The sequence below is a fragment of the Tupaia chinensis genome, unplaced genomic scaffold (assembly GCF_000334495.1).
Source record: "Tupaia chinensis unplaced genomic scaffold, TupChi_1.0 Scaffold000503_1, whole genome shotgun sequence".
Lineage (NCBI taxonomy): Eukaryota > Metazoa > Chordata > Mammalia > Scandentia > Tupaiidae > Tupaia > Tupaia belangeri.
Genome location: NW_006160015.1, coordinates 2,121,287 through 2,137,801, shown reverse-complemented (window position 1 = coordinate 2,137,801; position 16,515 = coordinate 2,121,287). Strand labels below are relative to the sequence as shown.

Sequence of the window (16,515 nt, the reverse complement as noted above, 5' to 3'; positions counted from 1 at the left end):
ACTTCGGACCTCTATTGCTTGAAGAGATTTCACAAAAAATAATCTTAATAAATGTCATGTGCAATATATTTGCATGAATTGCCTCATGAATTTGAAATTCCAGATGCTATAACTCTGTTAACTGAAATGCTTTAACCTGGATCTCGGTGCAGGAAAAAAACATTGAAAGCTGAACTGGCTTCAACATAAAACTCTGAAAATAGCCTACAGTAATTGTGAGTTCTAGAACTAGTGCCAAAACATTATTCCTTCTGTCTTCAGAGAAAGGCTAGCTTTTGTTTATATGCCTATGATAACATATTACCAAAGAAAAACATATTTTAAATGTTAAAAACAGTCAAAGTAGTGAAGACAAAGTTGATTAAATATCCATTATCTTTGAACCACGTGCAATTTACCAATTCCTCATCCATACAGTCGTAATGTAGGATTCCTGCTAGATCAGGAAGAGAAATATGACCAAAGACCTAGCTCTACTTCACTGAAGGACGTTGATCCCTTAGAGCAGGGCTTGCAAACTAAAGCATGAGGATCAATTAGGTCCCTGCAACCTGTTTTTGTAAATCAAGTTTTATCAGAAACCACACCATTTATGTATTATTCATGGCTGCTTTCACGCTACACTGGCAGAGTTTAGTAGTTGTGACAGAGTTGAGTAGTTGGGGACCAGATGGTCCCCAAAGGCTAAAATATTTGCTATATGGCCATTTATAGAAAAAATATATATATATACTCATTTCCGCCTCAAAAGTAGAAGGTAAGGTTATTGTAATCTTGGAGACTAGGCAATTTATAATGGAATATTGGAAACTGTGTGATTTATGATAGAGGTTTATTTAACTCACAACTTTCAAGGAACAGCGTTAAGGGGCCACATCAGGTGAGGATTGTCTTGCTGGTGGATAACATGGCAGAAAGTATAACATGGAGAGATCTTGAGCAGCGAATGAATAAAGTATGTGTCTGTATCTGTATTGACTTACACATTCACAACTATTTAAGCATGGGGGGTCCACTCTGATGCTTAATCACTGCCCAAAGGCTCCACCCTTCAACACTATAATGACACTAAGCATCCACCCTCTCAGCACCATGACGATGGCACACCAGATCTCAATACATGAATTATGGGGGAACACATTCTGACACAGCATTCAGGATGCTAAAAATCAGATTATTAACATTGTTATTATTTCAAAGGTTTGGGATTTCGTGTTCAACTTGCAGAGGATTCTTCTATTCCACTCAAAATATTTTGGACTACTGGGTAAAGAGTACTGTGTAATTTTTCCTTCTGAATATAGATTATATATACAAATTATAAGGTTGAAAATATGTGTTTTTAGAGACATATATTGGGTTGTTGGAAAAATCATGACACATTTTTACATAGAAAAACAGAAAATATATGCTATGACTTTTCCAAGGACGCAGTAGTGTAGATGGATGGAGAGATGGCAGAGAAGGCAGACACTAAAAGTGGTTGAACTGGTGGCTGAGAGGCTGAGATAATAGACAGAAACATGATCTGAAATATCATGATCTGAATAACATATTACAAGGCAGACATCTTTTTTTTTTTTTTTAAGAGATTTTTGCTATAAGGCCCATGTGCTCACTGGAGGGGAAGAAAAATGAAAAGCAAGAAATTACCACTCAAGGGAATGGTCACACCTCAATCTCTTCTCCTTCATTTTCCTAACTCGATTTTGGGCATAAGCACACATGCCCGATGTGAGTTTCAAGACACTGGGTCGGGTATGCCAATCTCAGTCAGCCATGTGGGAGTCCAGGGCCTTAACCACACTATTACCACCTGCTGGCCCCAAAGCAAACAGTTTAAAGAATCACAAATAGGACTAGCAGATGGCATAATGGTTACATCACTGAACTCCCACATTGTCTACCACAGTTCAAGTCCCAGATCCAGGCAGCTTAAAACTCACACTGGGCATGTGTGCATACATTCCCAAAATCCTGAGAGAAGAATGGAGAAGTGATTACTGCATGGCCATCCCCCCAGTGGGTGATTAATTGCTTTCTGTCTCTCTGCCTCTCTGGCAAGCACACATGCACCATAACAAAAATCTGTTTTTCTTTTCTTTTCTTTTTTTAGAGAGGTTTTTGCTATAGGGTACATGCACTCACCAGAAAGACAGAGAGACAGAAAGACAGAAAGTGAGAAATCACCCCCCAGGGGGTATGGCCACACCACAATTTCTTCTTCTCCCTTCGCCTCTCAGGATCTTGGGCATGCACGTACACACGCCCAGCATGAGTTTAAGCTACCGGGTCTGGGCCTTGAACCTCAGTCGACTACTGGGGAGTCCAGCGACATAGCCATTACACCACTGCCATTCACTCCTCTTTCTCCACTATATTAGGACATAGCTAGAAGGCCAAGAAGGAAAGCCCTCATCAGAAACCAAATCAATAGACACCTTGATCTTAGACTTCCCCCTCAGCCTCCATAACTGTGATATAGAAATTTCTCTTGTCCAAGCCATCTGGTCCATGGTATTTTGTTATGGCAGACTAAGACACATTGCTAAGAATAACATTGAGGGTGAGAAAAATTCTGGGGAAAAAATAATGTTTTTGACTATAGTATAATCTAAACTGAAAAATAATATAAACTCAAAATACTGATAAAATAAAAAAGGATAAGGTGAAATTTCTTCTTGTAATTGTTCCAAAACCATTTATGTAAGACATAAAACTGGAATCAGTTAAGAATTGCTTTAATAGACTGCTTTAAGTAGACTGAAGTATTAATATGTTAAGTATCTGCCTTGGTCTGCTATTTTGTTACTTACAGAAATATCTGAGACCGCGTGCTTTATGAAGAATAGAGGTTTATTTGACTCATGATTTCAGTGACCAGAAAGTCCAAAGGCATGAGTCTGGCATCAGTCTGCTACGTCACAGCATGGCAGGCAGAGGCAGAGAAGGTGGTGGGACATGCAGAGCAAGAGTCTAGGACAGGCCACCTTCTTTCATAATAACCCATTGTCACAAGAACAAACTCCTCTAACAAGAACTGAAACTTACTAGATCTTGTGAGACATCATTAATCCCTTTATGAGAGTTAAAATGATGACTCATGATCCAGTCACCATCCTCTAGGCATCTGCTCTTAAGGGTCTTACATCTCCCAACACTGGGGTCTTATACCTCCATTCCACTGGAGACCAAATTTCAGAACATGCACCTTTGGAGGACAAACCATTATCTGACCCACATCAGTGTCTGTGAAGCAGAAACACTGTTGGGGCTCAGCAGCAGAAAGATGAATGTTTACGTTGTTTAAACCTCCTGTGCCAACATTAGTGAGCTGTACTTGAAAAAGAAGCAAAATAGCCCCTGACCTCCAAGAGCTGGGCTGAGGCTATAAACCAGGTCTTGATGTCCTCCTGCTGGAAATAAATAATTTCATAGACCATCAATATCAGACAAGACCTCTCTGTGATCATAATGCATCAGGACAAAAACAAGATAATTCCATAAACAATTTTGAGCACAGACAAAATATGAACTTCCAAGCCACAAAATACCTGGCCTCCCTGTCTCAGCTAATATGAGGAAATGCTGTTGCTTTACCAACTACAGCTTTAACCTCAGTTTAGCCTGCCCACCCTATAGAATTATTGGAATACCCGGTCATAGAATTACTCCTGCTTCCTAATGGCATGTGATGTGAAACAGAGCTTCCTTGAACCCTCCTTCAAATCGCCTTTCAGTCTTCAGTAAATCCCTTCAGTGTTTTCTAACACCCATTGACTGGGACTGTCTGTGGGCCTCCATTGCTACCCTGCAAAGAGGAATAAATTTAACATGTTCAACTACAGCTATGTTCCTAGAAGTCTTTGACTGCCAGGCATTGACTCAGAGAAGCTGAAGAATGAAGTCCTCACTGGGCGTCCCCCATTTTATTTGTCTCAGGAGAGTTCCCTAGTGCATATATGTTTGAAACTTACAAAGCTTAGGATTCTAAAATTTACAATCCCATTGGTAAGCTTTGTGCAATTTTTTTTGTTTGAAAGTGAGATAGAAATCAGACTCAAATAAACCAAGGGAGTTTGTCTCAGTCTACTATTGCATTGCTAACAGAAACACCTGAAACTGGATGATTCACAAGAATAGATATTTATTTGGTTCATGGTTTGGAGGTCCAAGGTCCAACTTCTGGTGAAGCTACCACTTGGCAGATGACAGGATCTTAAGCAGAGAAGCTGTCCATAAATTTCTATCTTTTTTGGTCTTATTTCAACTTCTTTTAAACCCATCAGAACTCAATTATAGGGCCCCCATGTCTATTATCTTATCACATGCTCTGGCCCCCTCCCAAGACACCATGAAGGGATTAAGTTTCCCCTTAACACCTTTACAATATAACCAAGTCCCAACATGCTAATTCTGGTGGAACATCCCCACTATAGTAGAGTTCATCACGCTTTGAATTTTAAAGAACTTTAGGCTCCTCACAGTCAATATCAATTTTCTCTACTGGCTCTATTACAACTCAGAGGTAAGAAGTTGATTATCAAATTAAGCACCACCAAACACGATGGTTTTTTATTTGCCATCATTGAAGGAATTTGTCATTTTTGTCCAGCATCCCTTCTCTCTTTTCTTCCCCTTTTCTAGCTAACAGAAATTTCCTTCCTGCAGGTTATACACTGAAGGTGGTTTCTGTGCATGTTAATATACCACTTATTTGCCAATTTAAAATTATTCATCATTATGCTAATGTATGAATTCACCTGTGGGTTGTAAACTCCTATCTAAAGTCATCCAAAAGCTAACAGTCCTTGTAGCATGGTTTTCTGATTAGAAGCTTCAAATGCTATCTAATCACCCCTGTGTGTAGATTAAAATTAACTTACATATGTATATATCACATTGTTCACATGGAGGATACAACAGCACCAAACCTTAATCTTATTGAAATTAGCAAATTCAACATATTATCTAGAATAGTTCTAATGTGAGTTTGTGAACATACCACAAAAATGGGATCATTGGCAGCTGAATGTGGCAAAGCATTTGTCCCGTTGAAAGAGTGAACCAAGTTGTGAAGGTTCATCATTTGAGAATCCAGGGTCCCGTCTGCTCTATCAAACCCTTCCAGAGCATTCCTGGGAGAAAGCAATATGTCAAAGGTTCATAAAGGTCTCTTTCTTGGTCTTTCCAGCCCGGACAGTAGTCTTTTAATTTGATATTGGGTATGTATATGGAAAGTTCCATCATAGCTCATTATCTAAGAATTAGCCCCAACCTTTGATGATAATCTTCTGTAAGAGGAGAGAACTATCAATCAATACTATTTCTTTTTTTTAATGATTTTATTTTAACTTTATTTATTATTATTATCATTATTATTTTCTAGTTTGATCAGAGAGAGACAGAGAGAGAGAGGAAGTGAGAAAGCAAGCCACCAGGTCCGAGACTTGAACTGTGGTCAGCCATGTGGGAGTCCAGTGCCTTTAACCACCATGCCACTTGCCGGCCCCAATCAATACTATTTCTGTGCCTGCTTAACTGATGTATGTATTTTGCGTACTGTATAGCAATTACTTGTGTTTATATTGAGTGAGTAGGGTCTAAGTTTTCTCCATGGCCAAGATTGTCAGGGCTCAGTACCATGCCCACCACGAAGTCAGTGATCAATAAATGTTTTTTGAATTAACATGTCATTTTACATTCATATTTTCAGATTTCTTAACTCAAATTTCTTAACCTCCAGCTTGACTGTAATATATTCAGCATTCTAAACATACCCCCCAAATTTCCCATTGCCTTCTCCCTTTTCTCTGCTCCATTTTCAGGAAATTCTAAGCATCTAGATCCTCACTTAGTGATCTTGAAGTTTATGCATTTCTTGGAATCACTGGAGAAAAAAATTATATTTCATCTTCACTCTCAGACATTCATATTTTCAGATTTCTTAACTCAAATTTCTTAACCTCCAGCTTGACTGTAATATATTCAGCATTCTAAACATATCCCCCAAATTTCCCATTGCCTTCTCCCTTTTCTCTGCTCCATTTTCAGGAAATTCTAAGCATCTAGATCCTCACTTAGTGATCTTGAAGTTTATGCATTTCTTGGAATCACTGGAGAAAAAAATATATTTCATGCTTCACTCTCAGAGTTTCTGATTCAATGAATGCAGAAAAGATTCTAACTCCCAGATGATGCTAGTCACAGTGGCACCATGTTTTGAGAACCACACAACTGAAATCTATAGGGAATACAATCTGCTCTAGTAGCATTTTTATTATAATGAAACACTGAGGCATGTGCATTTCCAAAACGATCTTAAATGTCACTCTTTACCTGCCTTTGACACTACTCTAAGGACTGTGTCCAACCCCAGCACAGACTCTGAGCCCACTATATTGAGCATCAACTCGACATTTAAGGTCAGCCTACCCTGCCCCCAGCCCCATACAAACTGTGCGATTTAATATAGTTAAGAGAGAATCTGGTTTGGGATTAAACCTTTATTTTAGAAATATTTCTTTATATACATATGTCTCATCATTCTTAAAAGACATTTTTGGTAGAATAAAATGATTAGTGTTCTATAACTCAAGGTGACTTTAGTCTGCTATACTTCTCGGAGATCTCAGACCCTGATATTAAAATTTATGACTGATATACTTCTAACATCAACACTTAGGAAAAAAGGGTAGTGCATGGGCATTTTAAAAGTAACAGAAACAGCAGGTGACATGGAGTTTAAGGTAGCTGGATCCCACATGGTTTACTGAGCTGTTCAAGTCTTGGACCCTGTGGCTTGAAAGACATACTGGGCACATGTGTGTGCATGCCCAAAATCCTGAGAAGAAGATGGAGAAGGAATTGTTACATGCCTATCCCCACTCTCTACGGGGATGATTTCTCACTTCACCTCTCTCTCTCTCATGCTCTCTCTCCCTCTGTTTATCTTCAGCAAATACATAAACCTTATAGCAGTAATAGATCATATGTAGAACAGTGGTCCAATAAAATTATAATAGTTTATACATATAACCTAGGTATACGGTAGGGTCTACCATCTAGGTTGTGTAAGTATTGTTTGTATTCTCTGTGATGTTCACACAACAATGACATCACACCTGAAATCACAATTCTCAGAATGTATCCCCTGATAAACTACACATGAGTGTACTCTTGGGTTGTTGGCCAAGTCATGATGTATTTTTCTGTTTTTCTATGCAAAAATGTGTCATGACTTTGCCAACAACCCAATATGTTTAACAAGGCACTCTGGTTCCAAAGACTACAAATACATGTGTGGAACTTCAAAATGCAAAAGATGGTTTTCAGCAATTGAGTTAGAAGATAATAAAACTACACTGTTAGTTATAGTGGATGAATGATGACTTATGTAACATCAGTCTCTTGTTAACTTCTTGTATCAAAGCCCTCCTCATTACTTGACTCTGTAGATAACTCCCAACACCTGGATTTCCTAGTTCATTACAACTACAGAGTTTAGAACATCTAAAAGGATTGTGAATGCTGATCAGCAGGGTTCAGAGCACCAACCTGAAACTGAAGGTAGAGTTCTGGAAGAAAGGAGGGTTGTCAAACTTCTGGAGAGACAGACAATCTTGTATGTTTTTTAAGGTTGGCAATTTCTCATTATTTCTTCCCACTCTATTTCTTCTTAGAGAACCTTCATAGGTTCCATTACACAGGGTGACTCGACGATTGTAGTCATCCAAGCTAAGATTTGTAAAAAGATTAAAAATCACTTTTAAATACTATGTATTAATTTATGGATGGTATCATAAATTTGGGTCAAACAAACCAGTCAAGGTCATAGTCATTGTACAGTTTTATTACTATTACCTTACGAGGGTCAAATATAAGTGGTAAAAGCGACTATTTCTGAAAGTAATTTTGAATCAAGAAGTTTCAAAAATATAGATGCATAAAATACCAATATAGGCATACATGTGACTAATCATTATCATTCCATTAGAAAGAAGGTGAGAGGGTTTACAAGGTAAACTGTGCACTTAGACTGTGCACTTGGATCTTGACTGACTCAAGAAAAAAACTGGGTGGCCCATAGTAAGCTGAGCTAAGCAAGTTTGAGTAGAAGTATCTGTGAAAAGCTGGGAAAACATTGGAGGCAAATGGAGGAGGGACAAACAGAAAAAACTAGCTAGGAGACATAGTAGAAGAAACACTATATTGGAAAGTGTTTCAAGACAGCAAAAGTATGTGGTAAACATGAGTCTGAGACAGTTCCACACCCTTGTAACATTATAGCCTCCATGTTTGTGGCAGCCCGGAATTCCTCCCTCAGAACATTATTTTATCAGGAGAGCTAAAACTTTAAAGATGTTACTATGTGGGGTTTCTCCGATGAGGGGTAATACTGGGTACATGAAAATAGAATCAACACATGCACGAGGATGGAGGATGCTGGGACCTAAACACTAGGACACAAAAAGGCCTCCAAGGCATCAATTCTCCTCTTGGGATTTTGGGCACACACGTACACATGCCTGGCATGAGTTTTAAGCCACTGGGTCCAGGACTCGAACTGCAGTTGGCTACATGGGAGTCCAGTGACATAACCATTATGCCATCTGCTGGTCCCTCAAATTTTAAAATGTAACCTCTCATGGGAACATTATTTTCAGAAATGTAAACAAAACCCTGTGTGCTTTAGAAAGAGAAAGTGGCTTCTCCATCTCACAGAGAAAAGCAAAGATGGCCTCCAGATTTGCATTTCAGGTACACATGTCATTACCTGTCACAGACAATTTCCCAGCTGGAGAATCTTGAATTCTGACTAATCAGGGTTGGATCCTCTGGTCGTGCTGCCCCAAAGAGCTGATCTGTACACACATCACACTCATTCTTCCCAGTGCCAAAGTTCCAGTAGGGCAAAGCGAAGGACTCATTGCCAATGAGTCGCTGAAAGCAAAGGACAGTCCTTGTCATTTAAAGCAAACCACCAGATACAATAAAAAAGTATGTGGGAACCAGCAGTTAGCGTAATGGCTATGTCGCTGGACTCCCACGTAGTCGACTGCGGTTCGCGTCCCGGACCCGGTGGCTTAAAACTCACACCGGGCGTGTGTGCGTACATGCCCAAGATCCCGAGAGGAGAATGGAGGAGAAGGGATTGCGGTGTGACCATCCCCCCTGGGGGGTGATCTCTCGCTTTCTGTCTCTCTGTCTCTCTCTGTCTGTCTGGCGAGCGCACGCGCCCTATAGCGAAAACCTCTCCAAATAAATAAATAAATAAATAAATAAGTATGTGAGGCAAAGGCTGATGTGTGTTTGACCAAATGTAGAGCAAGATTAAGAGTACCATGGGCCAGAAAGTGGCTAAGCAGTAGTGCAACTGGACCCATATAGGAAGGTCCCTGGATCATGTCCCAGGATCCCCCTCTACACACCCAAGCATGCACCTGTGCCCATGACTCAGGCTGGCTGAAACAGGAGGGGTGATGATGTGAGGACCCTACTTGGGGTGCTTCTCTCTCTCTCTCTCTCTCTCTCATAAACTTAAAAAAAATTAAAACTTCCAGGTGAACGGATAAATACATTGATATATTTATATTTACAGAGGAATATTATTCATCCTTAAAAAAGAATATCCTGCCATTTTCAAAAACATAGATGAATCTAGAGAACATTATGCTAAGGAGAATAAACCAGACACTCAAAGACATATATATTACATGATCTCACTTTTGTATAGCATATTTTTTTTAAAAAAATTGTTTTTGAATACAAAGAATTAGAGAGTAAAATGATGGTTTCCAGGGGTATGGGATGGAGGAATGGGAAGGTATGACTCAAAAGGCACAAAGTTGACTAAGTCTAGAGATCTAATGCACTATTTTAACACTGTAGGTAATAATGCTGTACTGTATACTGGTCATTTGCCAAGAGTAGATTTTAGGTTTCCTACTGCAAGTTAATTAATTCATTAAACATACCAATGTGTGATGCTGGATGTGTTAATTTGCTTGACTATAGTAATCATATTACTATGTATACGTGTATCAAGATGAGTATATCAAAACCATGTCTTATACATTAAATATATACAATGAAGTCATTTTTTAAAAATTGAAAGTACCAAATGTATAGTTTTGACCAACCTGGAGATCTCTTTCCAGCCACAACAAATGGTACCGGTGCCAGGTAACAAAGGCAGGCCCTTGGTGTGAGAAATCGATGGCCTTGTAGGGGCGCCCTGGTCCTGAAACAATTGGCAAACATATTAGAGATCAGAGAATAGCAATATTAAATATTAAACTCTATCTGGGGATATAGCTGTAGCAAATAATTCTATGACATTTTAGCAAGGAAAAAAAATGCTATTCATCTTTCCAAAAAGCAATAACAACAATAATGACAAAAGAATTTCTGAAGCACCTCTGGGATAAACTCTCTCATCTCTTAAAAATTCGATGTCCAGATACAAGACTGTAAAACTCTCTGTTGAAAATTATGCTTGTCCTTGATTTATTTGCCACATACTACACGCATTCTTTGTTTTTGTTTTGTTTTTTGGAGAGGTTTTTTTTTTTTCCCAAAGGGTGCATGTACTAGTCAGAAAGACAGAGAGACAGAAAGAGAGAAATCACCCCCCAGGGTGGATGGCCACACAGCAATCCCTTCTCCTTCATTCTCCTCTCAGGGTCTTGGGCACGCACACACATGCACCCAGCGTGAGTTTAAGCCACCAGATTCGGGACTCGAACCGCGGTCGACTACATGGGAGTCCAGTGACATAGCCACTATGCTAACTGCTGGTCCCAACTGCACACATTCTTCGAAAGACATATTATGTGCTATAGATGTACAATGATTGAGTGTAAGTAACCAACCATAAATTTTTAAAAAATAAATTGATTTCCAGTAGAGAGTCAAGAAAATTCAGGATACTTTCAATCTTAAGAGTTTCTGTGACACATTTAATTTTTAAGCAAAAATTCATTCAATTAAAACAGTATAAACAATAGATCATTACAACGTAAATGAGTGGGGCCAGCAGATGGCGTAAGGGTTACATTGCTGGACTCCCACATAGTTGACCACGGTTGCAGTCCTAGACTCAGCAGCTTAAAACTCATGCCTGGTGCAGGTGTGTGTGTGTTCAAAATCCCAAGAGGAGAATGGAGGAGAGAGTGCAACATGGGCATCCTCTCTGCAAGATGATTTCTCGCTTTCTGTTTCTCTGTCTCTCTCTGTTCCTCTGGCAAGAGCACATGCCCTATAGCAGAAATCTCTAAAAAAAATTAAAAAAAAAAAAAAAACCCAAAACTTAAATCTTAAATGGGGTCAGCAGGTAACATAGTGATTAAAGCATTGGACTTCCACATGGCCAACCTCTGAGTCCCAGGCTCTCTCTCTCTCCTTCTCTCTCTCTCTCTCTCTCTCTCTCTCTCTGGTAAGTATATGTGCCCTATAGCAAATTAAAAGACAGTAGTAACAGTAAATAAAATTAAACAATTCTTTTTTAAAAAGACTCAAATGAAATTTATTTTTAAAAGACATTTTCTAGTCTATTCCTTACAGCTATATAAATTGGTAAGGGAAAAATTAATGAACAATATAGCAACTTCAACTACATACTGTAGCATTTATATAACTGAAAAGAACTTTCGGGGATTTTGCCATGCCCATCAATCAGTTACAACTACTGGCTGACAAGCGTGGTCACCAAGACCAGAAGAGAAGAAAATACGTTCAAACCAATTTGACTGGCCACTAGAACTGCCAATTTTAGTGAAAAGCTTTGGGCAATGTAATGACCTCCTATTGCCTGTACCATCCTTCTTCCCTCTTTCATAACAGCTTTTGATGGTTATGTAGAAACTTTAGCTAACTTTAGTTCTTTTTCAAAGTACCTATAATAACTTCAGAGAGCTGAACAGACATGAATATAAATTTAATTCCTAGATATGACCGAAAACTATAGTTTTCTTTTCCTCTTGAGAGACTACCCTCTCATAAAGCAAAAATTCCTCAGAGTGATGACAGGAAAACTATAAAGGTTTATAGCCAGAAGAGCCTCCTTATCTATCAATAAAGAAAGACAGATGCTTACCTGTGAGGCAAGTTTTAAAAAGATTCACACTGAGAAAAGAACTGCTGTTGCTGCTGTTGGTGATACCGTCTTTTTAAAAATGTTTTAATCCAGAGCAAAATTTCAAGCTTTCAAAACAAAATGATGAGGAGGCGTAAAGAGATGGAGAACAAGTGACAAACCCAAGGACTAGTGATTCCAGGTGAGGCTCACTATTCAACATGGACTGGATATTTTCATTCACCCTGACTCCAGTGAGAGACCCCAAAGTGGGAGCAGTCAGAGCTATAGCCAAGTATTTGGAATTGCTATAGAGGAAACTTCAAGATGCCTTTAAGCCCTCCTAGAACAAACGAGTTTTCCTCTTTGTTTTTGTTTTCCTCTGACAAAAACAAAACAAAAACAAAAAACCCTCAAGGGCCAGCCGCATAGCCTAGTGGTTAAGGGAACCAGATACCACAAGGCCGACCTTGGTTCAAATTCTTTCCCCTGTGGCTTGAAAACACACAGGCATGTGTGCATGCGTGTCTGACCCAACGGGATGGAGAAGTGATGGAGGCACGACCATGCCCCATTAGGAGATGCTTTCTCCCTTCCTCTCTTTTTTTGTATCTCTCTCCGATGAGTGTACATACCCTCTGGCAAGTTAAAATAAAAGAATTAACTAAGACACTAAGCCTTTTAGATCAACAAAGTTCAAAACAGACAACCCCTCATTCCAAACCCCATTTATGCCTCAATTTTTCAGACCTAGAAGGGCAGGGCACCATTTTCTCAAGCATCTGCCATAACTATGGTCCAAAGAGTTGAGTAGGAGGACTTCTACAAAGGGGTCTCCAAGAGTTCATGGAGAATATTATTTTTAAAATATGTATGGGGACCACAAGATGGAGTAATGGTTATGTCGCTGGAATCCCATGTAGTTGACCACGGTTCGAGTCTCAGGCCCAGCAGCTTCAAACTCATGCCAGTCACATGTGCATCCCCCCTGAGGATTTCTCACTTTCTGTCTTTCTGTCTCTCTCTGTTTCTTTGGTGACTGCACACGCCCTATAGCAAAAATTATGTACTTATTTCTTTAAAAAATAAGTACATAAATAAAAATCATGCATGGCTTTCAAAAAGTTTTGCACCAACATAAACTCATACTTTAAGCTTATTTTGTTTTTCAGAGAATTTTTGCTATAGGGCTGTGTGCTCACTGGAGAGACAGAGAGACACAGAGAGATGGAAAGTGAGGAATCACCCCCTGGGGGGATGGCCACGCCTCAATCCCTTCTCCTCCATTCTCTTCTCAGGATCTTGGGCATGCATGCACAAGTGCCCAGCAAGAGTTTTTAAGCTGCCAGATCCAGGATTTGGACCATGGTCGACTACGTTGAAGTCCAGTGACATAATCACTATGCCATCTGCTGGTCCCACTTTAATCCCATGTTTCCATGACCTTTCTGAAGTGCCCAGGTACATCGCTGTGGTTCCACTTGTTCCCCTTGAGCATACAACTCCACCAAGCCTGAGGACTACTGCAGAGCAGGAGCATGTAAGTGATCCTCGGCCAGCCCACAGACGTGAGTTTAACAAGACACACGTGTCTAACGTGAACACTGACTGCACAAAGACGCTTCATGTGCTTTGGCACATGTTCCGTTAATTCCTCTCATTTGAAGGAAAGGTCAGGGAGGGCTTCCACAGCCAGATTTAAAAAATGTTTTCTTCTGGAATCAAAGGGAATCCACATGGCCTCCATGCCTCAGCGGATTAAGAGCTTCATAGAAAAAACAGCTTAAACTTTGAACCAAGAACATAAACTAGAGGAGAGAATACTAAAAGTGTTTGCAGCCGATGTACAAGAAGACATTCTGATGACTCCATCCTAACCTCAAACAGCATTTGATCGTTCTGCAGCTCTCATAAACCTACCTTAAGGTGCTTTCTTATTAATTAACTAGCCTGAAACGACTCCCACCCCCCATCCTTGCCCAATCCCCCGCTGAAACCCAAACCTTTATTAATGCACTTTATGCCAGAGGAAAACCCACCTAATAACGTGTCTCTCACAGAATAATAATGGAGCCACACAAAAAAGTCGTATATGCTGCAGTTGGCGATCTGTGGCTGAGTCCCGTTGGGCCCGAGCAGGCCCAGCCAGTGTTGAGTAGTGATCACATAGTCAGGGTGTGGGGTCTTCTTGGCGAGGTCTAGGGCACCCAAGAACTGCTCCCTCTCCTGAGAAGTCAAGGAATGGATATCCTTCCGGACAACAGGAGTTTTCTTCTGATCGCAGTTGGGGCCCGTCCAGCCAAACTTGCATTCTGCACAATTGTAGCCAGCAAAGTGTCCTGCTTTACAAAAAGGGAAAAGGAAAAAGGAAGTGGGTCTATGTCATTTGGAAGAAATTTCTAAACTGAGACTCGAGGGTAGAATGGAAGAGAAGATGAAGGTGTTTATAAGAGAAGAATGAAAGTCTATTTCCTTTCCTGACTCTCTCCTTCGAATATGTGTGTCCGAGTGAACTGAGCATTAGCCACTTCCCTGGAAACATCCCCAGCAGAGAAACAGTAGGAAATGCCTTACATGCTGTTTCAGGCTGAACTCTCCCCCCTGCCAATTCATATGTTCAAGTCCTGACCCTCAGTACCTTTGTCTGTGCCTGTATTGGGCTCTCAGGTCTTTAAAGAAGTAATTAAGTTGAAATTAGGTCACTAGTCTGTACCTTAATGCATTACCTCTGGTGTTCTTATGTAAGGAGAAGAGAGTTGGACACAAATGGTTAGAGAGGAAGGCCGTATGAGACACAGGGGGAAGACATCTGCAAGTCGGGGAGAGCAGCCTCAGGGGGACCCGACCTGCCCACAGTCTGCTGGGGACTCCCAGCCCCCAGGACTGTGCGAGGAAGCACTTCTGCTGCAGTCACCGGATCTGTGGTCCTTTGCAATGGCCGCCCCAGCAAATGCAAACCCTTCCTGTCCTTCTTCTCACGGTCACAGGAGTGTCCCTCCCTCCATCATGATGGCCTTGCAGCCGAGCCCTGCTCTGAGAACCTGGCCCACAGAAGAGCTGACATAGTAAGGCATGGATTTAGAGACAGAGGAGAATATATACCAGCCAAAGGTGGACCCAGAATAAATAAATACATAAGCTGATATCGAGGAATTTAGGTGAAATCTAATATTTAAAGAGCTGGTTTATTTCACAAAGGAGACAGCCTTAAGACAAAATCAATGGAGGCTGGCAGGTTGGCAAGGTGAATTAGTGCTGTGATGTCAGTAAGTTCAAATCACCGCAGGGTCTCCTGTCAGCTACTGCAATGCCCTGGCTTTATCAACACCCAGAGTATCTCTCTGATTAAAGTTTTTATTTTTTTAATTTTATAATTTCTTATTTATTTTTAACCATCATATATATATATTTTTTTTTCTTTTTAGGGCTTTGCCATAGAGCCTGTGTACTTGCCAGAGAGAGAGACAGACCAATACAGAGAGAGGGATCACCCCCCAGGGGGGATAGACACCCCACAATCCCTTCTTCTCCATTCTTGTCTTGGGACTCTGGGCACACACATACTGGATCCAATCTTACACTCAAGTCACCTGGTTAGGGACTCAAAGCTCAGTCGACCATGTGGACACCCAGCACCTTAACCACCAAGCCACCTGCTGCCCCAGTCATTGTATTGAATACATCTTTATAGTATACAACATGGTTTTTCAAACCACACAGGCAGTGTGTGATGATAAAATCAAGGACATTATTATATCCATCATTTTTGACAGAGAACTTTGACTCTGTCCCTCCCGTACTAATCAACCCCCCCCATACAGCCTCTGGTATTTACATTTGCCCTCCCTACTATTATATCTTTGAATCTCTCCATTTCTACCACACCTTCAGTATATATTGAGCAGGATGACATGATTACATACATAGAAAATCTGAAAGAATCCATACAAAAAAACTCTGGAAATAATTAATGGATTCTTTAAAGTGGTAGGGTACAAAAATCAATATACAAAAATCTACAGCATTTTTATACACCAACAATAACTAGACTGAGGCAAAATTGAAGAATGCAGTCCCACTTACAGTAATCACAACAACAAAAAGAATACCTATGAATAAACCTATGCAAAGAGGTGAAAGATGTCTATGAGGACAGTTTCAATTATTTAAACATAACTTCTTAGCCTTTGAGATTATTGCTTTGGATATGACTAGTGTCTCAGTCCTTAGGTAGTGATAAGTTAGAAAGCAGAAGTTTAAATATTATTGGAACAAAGAGCTTGAAACAAGGGGATATACATAATAATGCTTATCTTCCAGAAGGTTGAAGATTCTAGTAAACATTTAACCAGCTCTATGCTTCCTTCCCTCCTCTACTCTGTGCCTCAGGCCTATTGACTTGTCTTCCTTCTGCCTGGAATTTTTTTCCCATCTCACTT

General features: G+C 40.2%; 1 protein-coding gene across 1 annotated transcript in view; it reads right to left on the bottom strand.

Annotated features, from left to right (window-relative positions):
- The window catches only part of DCT (dopachrome tautomerase), a 43,912-nt gene that overhangs the window by 20,408 nt on the left and 6,989 nt on the right, over window positions 1-16,515 (bottom strand). The window contains exons 2-6 of the mRNA XM_006156614.2: window positions 14,116-14,415; window positions 10,143-10,243; window positions 8,777-8,943; window positions 7,558-7,737; window positions 5,006-5,138 (exon numbers count right to left, since the gene is read on the bottom strand). Coding sequence (XP_006156676.1) covers window positions 5,006-5,138; window positions 7,558-7,737; window positions 8,777-8,943; window positions 10,143-10,243; window positions 14,116-14,415 — 881 coding nt within the window. The remainder of the gene's footprint in view (window positions 1-5,005; window positions 5,139-7,557; window positions 7,738-8,776; window positions 8,944-10,142; window positions 10,244-14,115; window positions 14,416-16,515) is intronic.